At 30.1% G+C, this 21,493-nt stretch overlaps 2 protein-coding genes across 2 annotated transcripts; both read left to right on the top strand.

The window, feature by feature from the left end:
• Positions 1 to 8,614: 8,614 nt before the first annotated feature.
• On the top strand, positions 8,615 to 13,583 carry LOC137819027 (O-fucosyltransferase 19-like). Its single transcript, XM_068622729.1, has 8 exons — positions 8,615 to 9,474; positions 10,603 to 10,675; positions 10,769 to 10,836; positions 10,952 to 11,040; positions 11,134 to 11,266; positions 11,350 to 11,582; positions 11,715 to 12,191; positions 12,766 to 13,583. Exons 1-8 carry the CDS (start codon positions 8,857 to 8,859, stop codon positions 13,013 to 13,015), a joined length of 1,941 nt encoding a protein of 646 aa, XP_068478830.1. The 5' UTR covers positions 8,615 to 8,856; the 3' UTR covers positions 13,016 to 13,583.
• A 3,098-nt stretch (positions 13,584 to 16,681) lies between these two features.
• Positions 16,682 to 20,518, top strand: LOC137819030 (phosphoserine phosphatase, chloroplastic). Its single transcript, XM_068622737.1, has 7 exons — positions 16,682 to 17,162; positions 17,261 to 17,393; positions 17,499 to 17,606; positions 18,865 to 18,958; positions 19,529 to 19,678; positions 19,756 to 19,809; positions 20,154 to 20,518. Exons 1-7 carry the CDS (start codon positions 16,934 to 16,936, stop codon positions 20,277 to 20,279), a joined length of 894 nt encoding a protein of 297 aa, XP_068478838.1. The 5' UTR covers positions 16,682 to 16,933; the 3' UTR covers positions 20,280 to 20,518.
• The last annotated feature ends 975 nt before the right edge of the window (positions 20,519 to 21,493 follow it).

The raw sequence follows: 21,493 nt of genomic DNA, 5'->3' as shown, positions 1-21,493 counted from the left end.
CCAACTTATAATGTTATGGTTGTACTCTACTTATGTTATATATATATATATATATATATATATATTTTATTTTATTTTTGACTGTGAAAAAAAAAATCCTTGTACATTCATTTCTATACATCTCATTATATTTTCATTAATGAACAGATTATTCCCATCTATTTGTACTCTTTCTCATTTGAACAAGAAGACAAACTTAAATGAGTGAAAAGAAATATTTTATTTGTTATATATTTTTATTTGAGATATTTTGCATCTATGTATACATACACATAGTTATTTTTTGTAAATATATATTATTCTTAAATTATAGAAAAGTAATTATTTAACATCTGAAAAATAAAAACACTGACTAATTCAATAAAATTAGGAAATTAATAAAAATTATAACTATTTTTAAATACACAATTTATTGTATTTTTTCCAAATCTACAAAATAATGAGTACCAAATGATTGAATAAAGAGTGCAAATTCCCACCCAAATTTATAACTTTCAAGGTTTACAACATAAAATTTTAAGTTGAAAAGAAATTGATTTAATTTTAGAAAAGATTTATAAGTGGTTTCTGCTGTTATAAATAATTATAATAAGAAAAGGAAAAATATTTGGTGAGAGAAAATGGAAAAAAAAATTATGAGGGGTAGTTTGGGCAATTCCTATTTTACAGCTTTTGAGTTTGACATTTGAGATTTTGGAACTTTCATGGATAGTTGTGTTGTGCCTTTTCTTTCTCTTTCTCTCTCTCTCTCATGCACCGACACGTGTCGGCTGTCTCCTTATAATTGAGCGAAAAGGACTGAAATGTTGGAGTAGTGGGTCCCACATAGGTACAGAGAATAAGAGTCGTGTTCAGACTAACATTCTTTTCACCCAAATCTAGTGGGGACACGTGTCATTCTCCTCTCTCACCGCCGTCAGACATAGCTATTATTCTTTTATTAATTTATTTTTTATAATTAATATTTTTTAAGAAATTATTTACTTTTATTTTCTAATTCATTTTTAATAAAAAATATTTATATTTTAAAAAATTAATTAGGTTTTAAGTTTCTAATAAATATGTGTCTCTTTTTTAATTGAATTTTTGTTAAAGAAATTATTCTATAAAATATTTATATTTTTTATATTTTCTACTAAGTCTCTGGTGTATTGTTGTAAGTCAATATTACTTATTTCTTTTAATTGTGTCCATGTAAAAAATAAATAACCACTTCATTAAATTTTAAGTTTTTTATAAGTTTAATACTTATACTTTCATTTTTATTAAATAATTGTAATCTAGTTGACGACATAATATTATTTTTTAGATAATCAATTGAAAATACTTAAATATGAGACTTAAAACTTTATTAACCTATTTTTTTTTTATTTTATGTGTGGACACACATAAGTAATAATAATGCAAATAAAAAATCATGTTGATAAATAAGGTGAGACCATTTTTGTTTTTTTTCTATGATATTATTTTTGTGGTATTCACCCTCTCGTATACATAAATATTCTTAATAAAAAATAGATAAAAGATATTAACTTCTATAATTAAGATATCTTAAAGTTTTCGACAAAAAAAAAATTCATGTATCATTTATCAGAAAAGGTTAAAAGGAAAAATAATTTAATATATTAACTGAATCTTCTCCATAGTTGTCATGATTTTCTCTTTTATATTGTCTTATGAATTTCATAGATTTAATTGTGTTAGGTGAAATCTGTAACTAAAAAAGAGTTAAGTAATTAATTAACAGTAATTAATTTTTTAAACCATTTTAACTCATCGAAATTGATCCATACCAATCTAAGCACATGTGGATTTCAGCAGCCATATAGAGAAGGGAAAATAATTTGTGTCTGTTTAAATTATATACCATTTTATCTTTTATAAGTTGTCCTAAAATAATTAATGTTCTTAATTTATACGGTATGATTAATTATTTTTTCTTAATTTTTCCTCACGTAAAATATTTTAATAATTAATAAATTAGTGAAATAATATGAATTAGCAGAATAAACATAATGTATTTATTGAAAAATATTATTTTAATAAAAATATTAGTGTAATTTTGGATGGAAGTAGAACACTCAATTTTATGTTTTAACTTTTATAAAATAAATAAAAAAGAAAGAAATTAGACGTTTAATATTGCGTCATTAAATGCATGAAGCAGTACAGAAAATCCAGGTCCACTAATTTAATCCCATTTATTGTTGGTTCACATTAGTCTGCATTAATTTTATTACATTCTTTTATTTCATAAGCTACCTAAACTAATTAATAAATGAATGCAGAATTGTTTTTTCTGGACTTTTGGTAATGTTACTTTTAAAATACATTTTTTTAATATGTTTGGTGGAGGAAGGATAATTTATAAGGAGATGAATGTTTAAGAGAGAAATGAAAAAAAAAAAAAAAAACGAATGACAATTAATAGATAAAAATATTTAGTTGGAAAGATAAAAAAAAATTATGAAGTTTTCTTATATGATTATAAGAGTATCGATTTTTGGTTAGAATATTGAATGTGTATCTCTAAATCCGATAATTAAGTTAATGTTCAGTTTAGATAGTTGATTATAATAAATATTTATTAATATGTATCTTGACAAGAGATGATTTAAAAAAAAATGTTTTTCAAAAGAAAAGAAGAAAAAAATATTATTTTGATTGATTATATTGATTGATTGTGGGTTTTTTCTTTAATGTAATAATGAATAATGAAAAAAATAATGTTAATAACGATAAATAAAATTAATAATAATAAGTAAAGTAACTATTTTTTAACTAAATAATCTTAAAATAACAAGTTAACTCCTATTTTTCTCATCCTTTATTTTTTTTTCTTTCACTTTTACTATTATTTTTCTTTTACCAAACATAATATTCAAAAAAAACTCCTACTTTCCTTAAGGAAGATTCTTTTATAAAAAAAATTTCTACCCTTTATTTAATAGATTGATAGTACCTAGTCAGTACATGGAACTGGTTATACAATTATTGATGTGTCGGTCGCTTCCTTGATCCTCACTTCAAGTCTTCTCCTTTAATTATTGGTGCTCGGTCAGGGTTGACATAGAAAAAATGTACTCCGACGATCAAGTTAGTACTCTATGTTAAGAGTATATAGGAAAAAATGATTAAGCGTACCTTACTCCTATGTAGAGGGTTTATTTATTGTGTTTGGCCATTGACCTTATGTGATAATAATCGAATCTATCATATATTAAAGCTAGCTGATTTTTAGGGAGGTTCCCTAATTTTTCAGAGCATTATCTAGATTTAGTGGGACATGTCCCTGATTCTCAAAGAGTCTTTAGAACTGCCTTAACTACTATTTACTACTATTTATTATAACTGTTTTAAATATGTCTTTAACGAGTGAGTCTATCATTAAGATTGGATGACATGATTCGTCCAGTGCCGATCCACCAATTATAATTTCCAAGGAGTAATAAATAAGTATATATATTAATATTATAGAAAAATAAAGACATAGATACCTATACAATTATTCTTTTCTCTTATTATTTGCAATTGAAACATGTATCATGATGCATGCGCGTATCCAATGGTTTACGCTATGAGGTGGCGTGGCGGTGCCAATAGAGATTTGAGGGGACCAAAGAAGAAAAAAATAATAATAAAAAGAATATTGAAGTTTACGCGGAGAATCAGATATGAGTGTAACTGTTAATATGCTATTGCTGCCAACATGCACGTTCTCAACATTACCAACTACACCACACCAACCACAAAAAATGCAAAATAAATGAACCAAAAATCAAGGATTAAATAATTTATATTTTTATTCACTACTTTCGATTTTCTCAGTTCATAGAGTTTTTTTTTTATATCATAAAATCAATTTACAATAATTTTATAATACAGTTTCTATATTATCACTACTACAAGAAAAACATGAAATAGAAATCAATTTTATAACAAAAAATTAGTTATTATAGTGATTAAATTAGAGACCATTTTAAACATTAAAAAAAATTTAGTTTTTAAATTAGTTTATATTATTGTTAAATAGTTTTTAAATTGATATCTAATTAGCTACCAGAGTTTTAACTACAAATTATTTAGATTCTAAATTTGGTAGCAAAACTAATTAGATACCAATTTAGAAACCATTTAACAATAATATAAACTAATTTAGAAACCAAAAATTTATTTAGTTTCTAAAATGGTCTATAATTTAGTCAGCAACTAATTATTATTTTTCATCTAAAATTGATTTCTATTTCAAAATTGTCATGTAGTATTTTTATTTCACAAAATCAATTTACTATAATTTTATAACTGAGTTTCTATAATTAACTTATGTATATAAGTTAATTTACATTTTAGAAAAAAATATATCATTATTTTACTCTTTTTAAACTTTTGTATAAATATTTATCCAAACATATATATCCTATATATATTAACAATTGAATTTAGTATCGTATCAGTTTTAAAATCTAAATAATTAAATTGTTACTGAATCTATGAATTGAATATAATTTGTCATAATATTAATAATCAAATTAATTGATATTTTAATTAGGTTATTAAATTATATTTTTCTAAATATGAATAAAGTAATATAATTTCAGTTAGAACTCCTAAATGGAATATTACCTAAAATATGTTGTACTATAGAGCATAGGTGGTAGGGTATATGGGAAATCATGTCCTATATATCCTTGTAAACATATAGAACTTTTTTTAGCAAGATCAAGAACTTTAATTTTGATGAGAAAGTAGTTGAAAAAAAAATTTAAGAGTTATATTACAACTTGAATGTAAGAGAGAGAGAGAAAAAAAAAACATTTTCCGATAACCTTTTGAAATTCTTGTTCTTTAATGCTAAATTATCCTTAATAAAATAGAAGAAAATAGATATTTGTTTTAATAACTTAAAAATAAGCTAGATGAATTTAATATAATTATAAGTTCAATAATCGTTTCATTAAATTAATCTAAGAAAGTTGTCGTTGGCACATTCTGTTTTTGGTATAGCCCCACCACACTCTAAAGTCAACAAGGATCAAGCATTTAGACCTTGATTAAGTGTTTCTTGCTACACACTCCAATCTCTCTTTTCTCTCTATTTTGTTTCTTTCATTTGAGTATTTGATGCTTGTAATGTTTTAGATATCTAACATGAACTATTTTTCATTGTGGCTTTTGTTCTTACTAGGGTTTTGTGTAAAAGACTAAAGTTGTAGCATCCTAAGAACAAATGAAGCAATGGAAGATACCCCTAAAACAACAAATTCTAGTAAGAATTGTTGTTAGGTGTCTAGAATTTGTTGTTAGGTGTAGAAACTAAAGAGAGAATTCAATTTGTTTTAGCTTTTTATTTCCCCTTCTTCCATTCCTAGTTTCTATTTTCTACTTCTTCTTCCATCCTTCTATTTTCTTTTCATTATCCATCAATCTTTTTTTTTCTTCCATTACATTTTTTATCCTTTAAAATATGAGCATCTGGTAACAAAATGATCACCCTAAGATGATCATCTCGTGACTATTGAAAACGAATCAAATCATATGACTCTATTTCTTATTCTTAATGTTTTTTATCTTGATTTTGTAGGAACAAGTCATAGAGATTGAGTAAAATAGATCTGAAGGATTCTTTGAAAAGTTCAGGATTAGTAATCCTTTTGAAAAAAAAATATAAAACTAAATCTATAAGTTAAACATTACTTGAAGCTATCTTTCACAAACTATAAACTACTAAAAGAAAATACTTGTTTATTAAAAAATAATTTAGATGCCTCACCAATTTAATGATTTAAATACAATATCTAATCACAAAAAAGTTTGATATGTGTGAAATATGCACATTATTTGTATAATATACATAAGAAAACCATTAAATTGCAACTAATTTTAAATATCAAAATAATTAGTTACTATTAGACTAAATTAGAGACCATTTTAGAAACTAAAAAAATTATTGGTATCTAAAGTACTTTCTATTATTAATTAAAATTTATAAAGTAGTTTTAAAATTGGTATCTAATCATTAGCTATCAAAGTTTTATCTTCTAATATTTTAGATTATAAATTAGTCTTTAAAAGACTAATTGAGTCCAATTTAGAATCTAAGATATTAGTAGTTAAAACCCTGGTAGCTAATTTAGATACCAATTTAGAAATCATTTTAGATACAAATAATTTTTTAGTTTTTAAAATAATATCTATTTTAGTTAATATAGTGATAATTTTTTTTGTCTCTAATTTTAGTTATTATATTTAATGAATTTCTTGTTGTGCAAATACCATTTTAGACATTATTTTTTTATTTAGATTTTCAGGACATATATGCCTTAATTTCTGCTCAACTACCATTTTTAATTTTAAACACGCTTGTTTATACAACTAAAAAGGGATTTTTTGATGCTCACCAAATTAATTTTTTCTTTTTTTTAAGTAAATGTATAATTCGTTCAAATATTTATCCTTTGACTATACATTTGAATCAAATTAATTTAGTTTTTAGTTATCACACCAAACACATTTAATAAGTTTTGAAAATCTAGCACAATTAACGACAATTAATTTTTTTAACAAAAATATGTAAACAAATTAAGAACCGTAATTATAAATTTAGTAAATTATGGAGATCAAAATTGCCAAATGACTAAGACTACAAAATTTATATAATGTAAATGATAAAGGAAGGAATGCAAGGATTTCCTTTTATTCTTTTCTATATATATATATATATATAATTGTACTGGTACAATCGGACGACTTAGTGAGTCGGTTCGAATTTCGAATCATCAGTCCACTCGACCACGATAAGAAGGTCACGTGATAATACGTGGACGACTGATCCATGACGACGAGTCATGACAGGGCTAACCCATAATTAATAGTTGTTTAGCGAAACCCTAAACACGAACCAATGTCCTAATCCGGCCCACCAACGAAGGTTCATTAAGGTAATATAAATAGTGCAGATTACAAGAACTAAGTACGTTATTATCTACCGTATTCTAACAACCGAGTGCCGACACCCTGACTGACTTGATAGTTAGAGTGTCTTATGCAGGTACCATCCCAATCTGTACTACTAGACGATCAAGAGGAGAAAGGAAAAGCAAAAAACTAAGAGAGGATTGACCAAGTGAAGGAGCAAGACAATCATTTTATAGGCTCCAAACATCCGTTCGAGAACAATAAAGATTATAATGACAAATATACATTATAATGACAAATACACATGTACGTTGGTTGAGTTATTCCAAAAGATGACACAAATACTATATCATGAAGATGAAAAAAAGATACAACAATATAATATTAACCAAAAAGCAACTTTCAACGTATACCTTGTTCTATGAAAAGCAATGGAGCAAGGTTAAACTATTTTTCCATATCAATAATTTATGTTGGACAATCATAGAGAATATGCTTTGTGGACTCTTGCTACTGTGATTAAGAGAATAAAAAATTAAGTCCTATCATATATCACTAAACTTCAATGTATATATTTCTAACTATTTTTACTAATCATCTCTTAATTTCACTAGTCTTTTATAATAAAACATTTTTTAAAATAAGTTAAACCAAGTTTTCATATATATATATATATAAAAGTCAGATTAAACCTTTAAAGAAAATTTAGTGTATGTATGATAAAAATATTTCATCTAGATTATATATTTGATTGATGAAATTTTGATTTATTTGTCTTTAGGTAGCTTTTAAACATATTTTTAATTATTTCAATAATTAACTCACATCAACCTTTCAAAATAAGTTATTAAAAAAACTAGTATTCTACAATCTTATATCTCAAAATAATAATAAAAATCCTGACGTATCACACAATTTTTGAACTAATTATTTTAGTGTTACACTTTTTTGAATGATTGATTTAATGATAAACCCTTTATTATTATTACTATTATTATACTTTTAATTATTCAATTATTCATTTCTAGTTTTTAAGTAAAACATTTATTTCATTTAAAAATAATAACTAGTTTAAATAATAACGAAAATAATTTTCTCACACAAAAAAATAGTTAAATTCGATATAACTTTTTAGATTATAGCATGTTTTAATTTTTTTTTTAAAAAGAATTTACTTAAATAATTATATATATCTTCCAACAACTTTCAATTAACATCTGAGGTAAATTTGGGTTAAATTTTCAGTAAATTTTAACCAGAATAATAGCCTTATTACATGTAAATAAATCAATTTAAAAATTAATTTCTCTTACAAGAGCAAAAGATTCTCTCTCATTGTTACCAAGTATAAAGAAAATCTAAATTTTAGGAAGACTGTAAAATCTAATTCAGGTAAGGTGAGAACAATTTTCATAAAACTAAACAAAAAAAAGATTTGTTTCTTGGTTTTCGGAAACAGAATTGATTAATTAAATTGTAGTAATTTTAGAAAGTAATTTAATATATTTATTATTGAATATGTTTAAACAAAAACAACCAGTCAAAGCTTGACCACAGAACACCCGCAATTGCGAGAGAGGTAAATAAAAAAAAAGAAAATAATTAAATGATTTTAAAAACGGAAAGAAAGAAAAAAGAGAGAGGGTAATTGAGTAATTTGGCAGTGGAAAATATAAAGGCACGTTGGAAGAGAATCAGAGATCCCAGATTGGCACATTATTTAACGTTGCCACTTCCTTCTGTTTCGGACCCTCAAACCTTTTCAAACCAAAACCCGAAACAACAAAAAACGAAACAAAGAACAACAAACACAACCAAAACGGTCTCGTTTCGTTCCTTCCTCCCAAACCGCAACTTCTTCTTCATTACAGACATAACCGGCGATAAAATTTCTCGTCTCCCAATTCGACGTCGTTTTGGCATTCCCTTAGCGTCGCCAGCATGTCGTCCGGCGGCCCCACCACGACTTCCTCCAACACCAGCCCAAGGGTCGCCGCGGGGCCCACCACCACGCGCCGTCGCGTGCCAGACAACATCAGCAACAGCGCGGTCGACGCGGAGAAGCAGCTGCCGCACCAGCAGGTCTCCTCGAGTTTCTCCGATTTCTCGGAGGTGGAGACCGACGAGACCTCCGCGCACGTCCACGCCCACGCGCACTCCCACGCGCACCCGCACGCCCACCACCACCACCACCTGCACCCGGTGACGCGCTACCTGCTTCTCCGCGCTCGTATCCTGCTCTGCGTGCCGGAGTCTCTGTTCCTGCGCGTGGAGCAGCTGGCTCTCTGGGTGGCGGGCTCCGTGCAGGGTCTCCGGTCGGGGAAATATGTCGGGAGGAAGATCTTTGCGGCGCTGATCGGCTTGCTGGTGATGTCGGTGTTCCTGAAAGTGTCGCTGCTCGGAACCGGCGTGGAAATGAACGGGAGAAGATTCAAGAGCATTGAGAACGGCCAACTCATTCTGCAGCGTTTCAAGGAGGATTGGGCCTACGCGCAACGGGTCATTACCGAAACCCGAAATGAACCCTCCATGCCCAAACGGGTCCTCGAGAGACTCCCGGTAACTCTCTCTCTCTCTCTCTTCACAAACGCGCTTTTCTCCAAAAAGCGCTTTTCACTCTCTTCTTTCCTTCTCGTCATTGCTCTAAAAATTCCGTTTCGGGAATCGTGGTTTTTTTAACCCCTTTTGCCTTTTCTCCCTGTGTGGAAAACGTCCAGGGATAAATAGATATGGGTTCGTTGCAGAATAATACACCATCGAAAAGGGTAAAAAGCTTTTAAAAGTGGTCCTTTGTTTTTTCTTTATATTTTTTTCCTGCATAAGAATGGCAAAGAAAAAAACAATTTAGTTTGTAATTTTTTATATAATTTCTCTGAATAATCTGATTTTATTTTTACTTTTTATTGCTAGAAAGTAGAAATCCTCGGGGATGATATTTTTCCATACATTCTCTCAATAGAACTTTTTAAGATTTAAAAACGTTTCAAATTTACATAATAATAAACCAGCTTTTTGTTTTATTTTTTGTTCCTTTAAAAGCTGAAATTTTCCATTTTATAAGAACTGAAATCAATAGTTTATGTTTTAGAATAATATATTAAAAGGGTACTTGACAAAATCAAAATATATTTATTTTATAGAAGCTAACTATGTATTTAAATTTATTTTTTAATCTTTATTATAATATTGTATGAGAACAAATGGAGTGGCAGAATGGGAGATTCTCTTGACTGGTGTGAAATGGTTTGTTTCCGTTGTGTTGTGAGGTTGACATGTCTCCGGTGACTGATATTTGGACTTTTTTGGCCAAAATTTGACTTTTTGCATATGAGTGGTGGCAAGTGGTGACGCGTGTAACTGTGTTCAATGTTGGGTACTCACAAGGTGGCTCTGACCATACAGTGATTGTAAAGCATTCTATTCTATGATATCTCACACGTTTCGTTCGAATTTTCTTGTTCCTTGATGCTTCCGTGATACATACATAGCTGGCTGTGCTACATTGTCGGTGAATTGTCTTAAGTGATTGGTAATCTAGAATTGAGGATTACTTAACCAGATTTAGTTTTGCAACCATGTTATAATTCTAGATTGCTTAAACACTTTTCCTAGTGACTTCATCCTGATTTGTTTTTTGTCCTTCTTATGATGTTTTATTTGTTCGTTTGTTGTCTTCTTTTTCAATAGACTCCAGAAATATGGATAAAGCCAAACAGTGACAAGTATTACCAATGCGTTTCTCGACCCAGGAATGTAATAAGTATGTGTTGTATTTGCAACTTGATTAGTCTCAAGCTTCACTATGCCTGATCAACTTCTGTCTCACTTGTCATTCCTTCTGTTTTTGGTTCAGGGCCATTGAAGACAAATGGATATCTTCTTGTTCATGCCAATGGTGGATTGAATCAAATGAGAACTGGGGTAAGATGATAATGAAATATAGGATCATGTGTATGAATTTCGAGTGATGGTGGTGTTCTAGTTTTCTGAATGATGTTTGTATTTGCTAATTCTTAGAACCTTCATTGACTTGCAGATATGTGATATGGTTGCAGTGACAAAAATAATGAATGCCACGCTGGTCCTTCCCTCTCTCGACCATGATTCGTTTTGGACTGATCCGAGGTAGATTTTCCCATATAGTTTGATTGGAACATTTAGTGTTATCTCCTCATGTTACCCTTTTTTCCAAAGTATAATGTCCCTAATATATTTCAGTGACTTTAAAGATATTTTTGACTGGAGGCACTTCATGAAAGTTTTGAAAGACGACATTAACATAGTGGAGTACTTGCCGGTCAAGTATGCATCCTTGAAACCTCTTGTGAAGGCCCCTGTTTCCTGGTCTAAGGTTTGGAGCATTCACCAATTCTGTGACATCAAACACTTGTGTTCTTTCTTAGTGCAATAGTGGCTTAGATGTTTTGTTTTCAGGCTAGTTACTACAGAGGTGAGATTCTCCCATTGCTGAAGCGACACAAGGTTGTGCAGTTTACTCACTCGGATTCCCGGCTCGCCAACAATGGCCTTGCTTCCTCTATTCAGAAGCTGAGGTGCCGTGCCAATTACCATGCTCTCAAGTACACAGCAGAAATTGAACATCTTGGAAGGATTTTGGTGGCTAGGCTAAGAAACAACAATGAGCCATATATTGCCCTTCATTTAAGGTTTTTGTCCTTTCTTTGTTTACTCTCATAAACTAAGTCTCATTGGATTAACTTTCTTTGTTTATTCAAGGACCAAAAGATATGATATGACAGTTTTTCATGTGTTGATATATAGTGTTTATTTGCATACAGATATGAAAAAGACATGCTAGCCTTTACTGGGTGCAGTCACAATCTCACTGCTAAGGAGGCTGAGGAACTAAGGGTTATGAGGTATGATGTGAAGCATTGGAAGGAAAAAGAGATTGATAGTGTGGAAAAAAGATTGCAAGGGGGGTGCCCTATGTCGCCTAGAGAGGCAGCTATTTTTCTCAAGGCCATGGGGTACCCTTCCACAACAACAATCTACATTGTTGCAGGACCTATTTATGGTGGCAATAGCATGGAAGCCTTTCAATCTGAGTTTCCCAATGTCTTCACTCATTCCACCCTTGCAACTGATGAGGAGCTAGAAACCTTCAAGCCATACCAAAACCGTCTTGCTGCTTTGGACTATATAGTGGCCCTAGAAAGCAACGTCTTCGTATATACCTATGATGGAAACATGGCTAAGGCAGTGCAAGGTCACAGGAGGTTTGAAGGGTTTAGGAAAACCATCAATCCTGACAGGTTAGGTTCACAGAATATAAATCACAATCTGATCTTTTATTGTCATGTCAATGGAGAAAACATGAAATAATCATTATGAGGAATGCTGATGAAAGAAGCATTTGTTTTTGTTTAGAGAGAAAAAGACAATCATCTTTCTTCCATCAAAAACCCTCCTAACAATTGTTTCCTATTTTATCAAAATCTCTCGCAAGAACTATTTCTTATACGAAACAAGAAATAATCATTAAACTTAGAAGTTTTGATGAAAGAAACATTGTTTTCAAAAACTCTCTTAACAATTATTTCCTATTTCTCAAAATCTCTAGAAGGGACTATTTCTTGTATAGAACAAACTGGGAGGCGTTTTGATGGAAGAAAGACAACAATGTTTCTTCCATCAAAATCTTCCTGATCATTTCCTGTAGAAAGAAAGCAGTTAATGTTTTTGTGTAGAGAGAAAAAGACAACAATATTGACAGCAATAACATGACCAAAACTAATCTGGGAGTTGTGATGCTTGTTTTCTTAGGGGCAAGTTGTGTTGCCATTTTACATGTTACTGATGGTGTAATGTGTCTCTTGAACTTTTCAGATTGAATTTTGTAAGGCTGATCGATCAGTTGGATGAGGGTGGCATATCTTGGGAAGCATTTGCTTCTGAGATTAAGAATATACATTCCAGTAGGCTAGGTTCGCCTTATCTTAGACAGGTAGGAGAGTCACCAAGAACAGAGGAGAATTTTTTCGCCAATCCCTTTCCTGGTTGCGTGTGTAACAAGTCTGAGGAGCAAATTTCAAGCCATAAACTAGACCATCGGTTTGGAGTGCAGGCACAAAGATAGTGTCTTTGTTTTGTACAAGGTAAGGCTAAAGAAACAGTGTGGTTTCATCATGCATTACATATGACATTGCCTTAAAGTTGAAGGGAAAGCTCATGGAGGCTGTGGTGGGAATGTGCTTCCTTTGTCCAACCTGGTTCATCATGATGAGGCTGCTGAAGAATCAATGGGGCCTTGTGGCACAGAAAAGGGCAAGAATGGAAGGGTTTTTTTTTTTGTGTATAATCAAAAGGCACACTATGGTACAAATAGAGAAAGCAAAGGTTAGAATTACACTGGTGGGGATATTGACATTGACAATAGTTACCCCTTTTGATGGGAGAGTTATACTGTTAAAAATCATTTCATATTCATTGATTCTTTTTTGAAGGATTCTTGCCAAATGGAACATGTTTCCAATTTTGGATTGAACAGTTGTTTGTTGATACATAGGAATCTAGCTTCATACGTTCACAAATAGATCTCTTGTTTATATGTTTTAATTCATCTTGTATCTGTCTGCCATGAATTGCAGACTATTGTAGAAATATTGTTTATTTTTTTTATTCTTATTCATTAACTTATTTTGTAAGCTAATATCTCATTATTTTTCTATGGATAAAATTCTCACTGTTTTTAAATGAAACGCTTGTGCTTTTGTGAAAGACAGCTAATGAAAACTTTTTTCAACATGGTTTATGCTACTTTGATTGGAGTGATGGGTCATTTATCTTCTTCTTTTTCTAAAGAATCTCTTAGAAAGTAATTCAAAATTTATGCCATTTTTTTAATTGTCAATCTTGAGACTTGACCTTTAAGCACACTTGAGTTGATTTGATAAATAATTTGGGAGAAAATTAAACTTATCTCTCCTAATAAATGTTATATGATGAATACTTTATTTTCTGGGAAAATATTTTCCTTGTTTTTAATGTGATAGATGTTCATCTTTCTTGTATTTTTAATAATATGATATTCCTCTTGTCTTGTTTGATTTAAAAGTAATGCATTTAGTAAAAGTTAAATAAAATATTATGAAAATTGAAATTGAAATTTTAAAATATAATCTTAAAATATAAATGTTGTGATCAAGTTTTTAGTGAACTTTTTCCTATAAAATAATCTTAAAATATAAATGTTGTGATCAAGTTTTTAGTGAACTTTTTCCTATAAAATCTAGTAATTAGTTATTGTGAATACAATGACAATATAATGAAAAATTCATACATCATACTGTTATTAATATATATTATTTTATTATACATGAGACATCAGATTAAATTGAAACATTCATCTTCTCAATAGGTGAATAAAGATTAAATAAATTAAAAAAATAAGAAAAAAAGGAAAATAATATGGAAAGGAAAAGTGAGTATATTTTTTAGCAAGATAAGTTTCATCCCATAAAAAAACTTGAAGTGGCAAGATCATCTATAGATTTACAATATGCCTAACAATTTAAATTTGTCTTTCAATTATTGTTTTATTTATTCATTTCAACATTTATCCAAAAGAAGTTGGATTGGAGGTTGAAGTACCAAAAGAGGAAATTAAATAACCTCATGAACTTAGTGATTTCTCCATGGCACAACAAATACAAAGATTGCTTGAGTTTCAAAGAAATATGTAATCTTTAAATAAATAAAAAATATTTATTTATCTCTTGGGCATTAAAAGACATTACTTTCTTTTTGATGAACCATATGAGATAACATTACTTTCCATGCTTAAATAGCCTAAACCCTGAAATTATTAAAATAACATTACTTTCCATGAAACATGCATGCATAACACTTTGGAACATCATCTTATGCATTTTCTTTAAATCAAGCTTTTGGCTGGGATCTAGAATTTGACCATTCACTCCATATGTAAAATTTGATGTCCTCAGTAACCTATTAAATTTGAATTTCACTATAATTTATCAATAAATTAAAAAAAAATCATATTTAACCTTAGTAAAATGGATAAATAGTTTTTTTACAATCGTTCCTTTAAATATGTAGAGGAATCTTAACATTCTTCTAGAAAAAAATGAGAATCTTAAAGTAACACTAACATATTTGAAGATAAAAGAAGAAAGAAAGATGAAGATATACCAAAACAAGAGTAAAAAAACAAGAAGTTAGAAAAAGAGGTTGGAAAACATAAAATAAAAAATATTTCATAAAAACAAGATTCTTTATTTTAAGATATCTAAATTTTTTTTTTCTAAAAACATTTAAAAAAATGTTTTAAAAGAATATTCTCAAAATATTTTAAATAAATTTTTCTCTAAATAAAACTTATAAGTGATTTCTAATATTTAATAAAAAAAAATGTTTAACATAAGTATCACTCAAAGTGAAAAATATTTAATGTTAAAGAGGGATTGCCTTTTAAATAACTTGCATTTTTTTAAGCCACTTATACTCTTTCCTTTTCAAAAGGCTTTGCTTGTATACTATATTGATAGTTGTAGGTGTTATAATTAGTTTGAAGACAGTTTATAACATTGTTTGACTTTAGTTCTTATACAAGTGACTCTTTTATCTTCTTTGTTTCTCTATATTGTTATGAGAAAGTTTAGAACTATTGTAGACTGCATTTCTACTTAGTCTTACTATATGTTATGTTCTAATATGGTTTATGTTATGTTTTAATATGGTTTGTAGGGCATGATGTCACGTGTTATGATTCTAAGTCCTTGTTACATGTTGCTTCCTTATCTTTTGGGTTCCTCTTAGTCTTCTCGACCTTCTCTGGTAGGAGTATTTTCAGTTATACTTTGACGTTCAAATCAATTTAGGTTCGAGTAAATGTGTTAGTTTTGGATCAGAATTTTCATACCTTTCCCATAAAGTGATTGTGTATTTCTAGGACTGTTTCTTATTGCACCTCCATATCTTCTTCTGCCACCTCCATACACAACATAAAAATACATTTTTATCCTTCTTGTGTCACCCCCATAGAGTAGTTTTTGGATTATGTAATCCGGAAACTCATTTGAAAAAAGATTTCTAAATAAGACTTCCAAATTATGTAATCCGGAAAGTAATCATGCATATGAAAAAAGGCTTATGAATTATGTAATCCGGAAGCTAATTACAAATTTGAAAAATGACTTCCGGATTACGCAATCCAGAATATTATAGAGGGAAATTTTTGAAAATTAAAAAATTTATGGAGGTGAGAGAAGAAGGTATGGAGGTATAGGAAGAAACAATCATCTATAGAGGTGACTTTGGGCCTTTAGTAGTAGGGATGGCTAAGCAAGGCCCAATCACCTTCTAATCATGATTTAAGCTTTTTCCTATTTGTACTCAAAATCACTTAATTACGCAAAACATTCATAACTAACTTTCATAAGTGATTGAAGAGATCATCCTACAATCGTCTTAATATTATTACAAGGTTCATGTGAATAATGACTATCATATTTTTGATGTGACAATATATTTCGTATTTTTATATTTGTAAACCATATTAATAACAATGTAAAATAATTTTTATAAGAGTAGTTATATATTGATAAACAATATTAATTATATAACTAATTTACAATTACTTAATTATTTTTAAGAAAAACATAAATAAGAAAATCAATTATTATTATTATTATTATTATTATAAAGAATTATATATGAAGAAAATTATCACGACATCATTTCTCTTTTTATATTTCACAATAGTCGTGATTCTCAATCAGTTGAGAAAGGAACATTCTTACCAAAAACAAGAAAACAACATTATTCCAAAAAAATTTAAAAATGAAAGAAACAATGTTCGTTGATTCACATATTCTGAGATTGAACCTTTTCAGCCACCAACCCTCTCTCATTCATTCATTTCCTTCATCTGCTGGTACCCATTTGATCCTAAAATTTAGCACCCTTCATCCTCTCATGGGTTTTTGATAAAGCAACCGTTTTTGTCACTGGATTTTGAAAAAAGCTAGTTTCCATGGAAGGGTTGGTGAGTTCTGGGATCAAAACAATTCGTGTTTTTGGTGTTACAAAGCACCAATCTCGTTTTCTTCCTTCATCAACGCTGCATCTGAGGAGTAATAGCGTGTACGGTATTGGAATTGGAATTGGGGTTGAGGAGAAGAAGAAACAGAAGTGTTTCGTTGTGGCTGCATCTGTTGGGGGCTCCAAAGTGGGCCATTTTGAGAACACACTCCCTTCCAAAGGTTATTATGCTATATTATTTATGTACATTACATGTTTTTCATGTTGTTTGCTTCATGTTTTTGGGGAACAATAATATAGTGATGTTTTGTGATGGTAGAGGTTCTTGAGCTTTGGAGAAAGGGTGATGCTGTGTGCTTTGATGTGGATAGTACTGTGTGTCTGGATGAAGGGATTGATGAGCTTGCTGAGTTCTGTGGGGCTGGAAAGGCTGTTGCTGAATGGACTGCTAGGTTGGATTGTTTAACTGGGGTTTGTTAAAATTGAAGAGTTTTTGTTTTATTTGAGATTTTTTTGTCGTTTCTGGTATATCTGATTTTAGTGTTGGATTTTCGTAGAGCGATGGGTGGTTCTGTTCCGTTTGAGGAAGCCTTGGCTGCTAGGCTGTCTTTGTTCAACCCCTCTTTGTCTCAAGTTCAGAATTTTCTTGAGCAAAAGCCGCCAAGGTGAGACTCAGGGAGACTGAACAATGATTTTGTTAGGAGTTTTCTTTGTTTGTTGGCCTTTTTCGGATTTAACATGTTGATGAACAATGACCTACTTTATTGATTAATGTATGAGCATTTTGCTTTTGATTTGGCTTTTAATTTGATAGCATTGAAAGGATTTATTTTGTGCTTTTTTTTTGGGAATTTCCCAATTATGCTTGCCTTAGGTTTTCTTAATTTGTTAGAAGGGGATTGTTGGTGCAGTGGTTAGATTTGTTGCCGTGTGAATAGGAAGATGACAGGTTCTAGTTGTGGAATGAGCCTCTTGTAAATGCAAGGTAAGGCTTCCTACAATAGACCTGTTCTGACCCTTCCCAAGACTGGTCATTGCAAGAGCTTTATAGCATTAGGTTGTACTTTTGGGCTTTTAATTTGATAGCATTGAAAGGATTTATTTTGTGCTTTTTTTTGTGAGTTTTGCTACAAGTCAGGATTTTTTTTTACATAATTCAGCCTGAAATTTACCAATACTCAAATACTGGTTAAAACAAAGTGCAAATTAATTCTGACAAAGTTTCTGGATGTAGTATTTTTGCTTATATAATCAAACATCCTAGTGATGGAAAGACCTTATCACAGTATCACTGTATCTTTAACACTGCAGTTTATGTACTTGTGCAATGTCTTTCTGTAACTGGAAGAGAAATGATGTTAGTTTTATACTATGGTCTACCATTGACTATCAAACCAGTTTTGTCTGTTTGACATATCCATCCATGCCTGAAACAGATAAATGGGGATAAAGGGTATGTATAGATTCTAGAGATTTGGTCACTCTCCCCTAGGATGCCCATTGCAACCACAACCCTTGTGGGCACTTTCTAGCAGTAGCTACTAATGCATAATCAGTCACCCAATGCAAGTTTATATATATATATATATATATATTTATATATTTGCTTTTGACCCCTAACAAAAAAGAGCTGCATGGTTTATAGAACAAAAAAATGTATTCAAATTGTATTTCAAATTGTTATTAAATTATAATTCAATTATGAAAAGAAACTACACTATATACTCGATAAAATGAAAGTGCCGTAGAGAAATGATACTCTGTGAAAGAGATTTATTGACTTATCCCTACTTAACTTAATCTTTGATGAGACAAACGGTTGATATTTGAATCATCAAAGCTTGACTGATTACTTTCTTTCTCTTCACCTTCTATTCAGACAGATTTGGAATAATGTTTATGATTCTATTTCATAATGTGCAGGCTTTCCCCTGGCATAGAAGAGTTAATCCAGAAGTTAAAGGCTAATGGCATTGTTGTTTATCTAGTCTCTGGAGGCTTCCGCCAAATGATCATTGTACGAAGAATAGTTAATGGTTTTTGATCTATTTTTGTGTTTGGGAGGAAATGAATAGTTTCAATGGCATGTTGTGAATTTGGATAAACTTGTTTTCTTCTTTACAGTGCACTGCCACTGAAAATATTTCATAACTAGTTCATACAGTCATTGAATGATCGTAATCTTTAAGATTAGCACCATGTTATTTCCTACACATATCTCTTGCTGAATACATTTATACTTTACTTTAGAATCTGGAATGAATGTGAGAGAGGCTTGATGAATTTTGAACGTTTTATTGGGTATGAAGGAGGGGATCAAATCTGTTATTGGAATTTTGATCAGGGCCTCTTCCATTGCCCTTAAGCCATCCCGCAAGCATGCTATTATTTTGAAATGCAATGAATATTGAATTAGCAGCTATAGTCTCTGTCTTCTAATGCTCTTCCCATGCAAATGCGTTTTATAGCTTAATGTTGATATGGCATTCAGAATTTTATGCAGTGCTTTTGACATTTGACATGTTCTATGAAAAGATAAGGGATTAGATACTTTATTTTTCTAACTTCTGGCACTCTTCTTATGAAGCCTGTTGCATCAATACTTGGAATTCCAAAAGAGAATATTTTTGCCAATCAACTATGTTTTGGGAGCAATGGAGAGTTTCTGGGGTTTGATAAAAATGAGCCTACTTCAAGGAGTGGAGGAAAAGCTGTTGCTGTCCAACAGATCAAGAAGGTTCAGCCTGTAATCACATGTTAATTTCTTTTCTTGCACTACTTTCATTGCTTAAAGCTGATCAAACTGATTTTCAGGCTCGTGGTTTCAATACTTTAACCATGGTGGGGGATGGTGCTACTGATTTTGAGGTAAGAAAACGTATTTCCTGTAATTTTATAGAAAATCTCATTTCCAACTGATTAGACTTTTTTTTTTGTAATCTGAAATCACCCATCTGAACACTACATAATGATAATGTTATAATCATTTCTTCTTCTTCTCTTTATATTGTCTTACTAAACTAAACAAGTTGTTGATTTCACACACAAATGACACTATCATACAACTTGTTGATTTTATTGGTGAACCAACTTGTTTTTACAAATATTTTGGCCAAATTGCTGTATCATTGTTAGTTATTTCCTCTTATGCCTTGTTCATGCCTTGTTCATATGTGATAGTAATTGTATGGTTTTTATGACCCCACTTTTAGGCTAAAAAACCAGGTGGTGCTGACTTGTTCATTTGCTATGGTGGTGTTCAACTTCGAGAATCTGTTGCTGTGAAAGCTGATTGGCTAGTTTTCAATTTTAAAGACCTTATAAACTCATTGGGGTAGCTTCTTTTTTTTCCATTTGTTTTCTTCTGAGCCGGCATGAGAAGTTTCCCATGTGAAGAGGATTGGTATGCAGTCACCATCTCACTGTTTAAAATTTTTAGATTTATGTCTTACTGATTTATTTAATGTGTTCTCTGTAGTTGCTACTCAATATTTTTATCTTTGTATTTTTGCCTTCGCATGAAATGCTAAACTTTTTTTTTCGAGGAATTGAATAAATTAACATTTGATCTCTTTTCTTTCTAGTTGTCATCAAAATTTTCTTCTTGGTAAATTAGATTTATTATTCTTTTGTCATTTTTAATTCTTTTGTGGTTGTTATTTTATTTGTGCAAATGCTCATGTTGCTTTTGTAAGAAGTATAAATACACTTCAACATTATGTTGCCAAGCTTTTTTTATTGTCTTTGGAGATGAAATTTCACATTTTAAAGGAAATTAAAATGCATTGAATTTGGACCGTTTACTATTCAAGTTAATTGAAATTTATTTATTTTTTGATAGATATTTCAATTATTACTAAATAAAAGAATATAGTTTAATATTAAACAAGCATTTGGTTGAGCTTATTTCTCGGTTAAATTTCTGTAAGATTTTTATAATTTATGTTGATAGGTTTTTTTTTTTCAAATTGACATTGGTTGACATTGATTTTTAATACTGTCAATTATATTTATTTTAGCTGAGAGTGATCTATCAACAATAAATAACTTTGATTGACATTAAGCAAAAAAGTAAAATTATGGTTAACATTAGTTGAAAAATATCTCATCAACATTGATTGAAAAAAAGCCTTAATTAATGTTGATTGAGAAATATTTTATAAAAAAAATCATCCTTTAAAAATTATTTACCCAAACATAAGTTTTGGGCCCGAAACAATTAACAATAACACTACCTTTTGTTTATACAGAGGTTATGATATCACACAAAAATGTCTCTATTGTACAAAATTAGTGGTTAAGACATGTAATATTTTAGCCCATGTATCACCAATCAATGTGTCTAAAATCTCAAATGGTAAGGAGAGGTGTACCTGAAAATTACTTTTGGAATATTCATTCTTTTATTAATCATTAAAATGAATTCCTATGACTTTCGTTTTACTTGGACGATTTCACCAAAACAATACAATCTTTAAGAGTTTATTCATGAGTCTTGATAAAACAACCTCATGTTTTGATCATAACAAATTGTTAAAAGTTCATTAAGTGT

This window comes from Phaseolus vulgaris, chromosome 10, assembly GCF_000499845.2.
Source record: "Phaseolus vulgaris cultivar G19833 chromosome 10, P. vulgaris v2.0, whole genome shotgun sequence".
NCBI lineage: Eukaryota > Viridiplantae > Streptophyta > Magnoliopsida > Fabales > Fabaceae > Phaseolus > Phaseolus vulgaris.
The sequence above is the reverse complement of the archived record's forward strand: the minus strand, read 5'-3'. Positions and strand labels throughout refer to the sequence as shown.

Bases quoted from the DNA above. Each gene is read 5' to 3' on its own strand.
- LOC137819027 (XM_068622729.1), top strand. From the start codon at position 8,857: ATGTCGTCCGGCGGCCCCACCACGACTTCCTCCAACACCAGCCCAAGG. The intron at 9,475-10,602 runs GTAACTCTCTCT...CTTTTTCAATAG, and splicing joins GGGTCCTCGAGAGACTCCCG to ACTCCAGAAATATGGATAAA. The intron at 11,267-11,349 runs GTTTGGAGCATT...TTTTGTTTTCAG, and splicing joins CCCCTGTTTCCTGGTCTAAG to GCTAGTTACTACAGAGGTGA.
- LOC137819030 (XM_068622737.1), top strand. From the start codon at position 16,934: ATGGAAGGGTTGGTGAGTTCTGGGATCAAAACAATTCGTGTTTTTGGT. The intron at 17,163-17,260 runs GTTATTATGCTA...TTGTGATGGTAG, and splicing joins GAACACACTCCCTTCCAAAG to AGGTTCTTGAGCTTTGGAGA. The intron at 19,679-19,755 runs GTTCAGCCTGTA...ACTGATTTTCAG, and splicing joins CTGTCCAACAGATCAAGAAG to GCTCGTGGTTTCAATACTTT.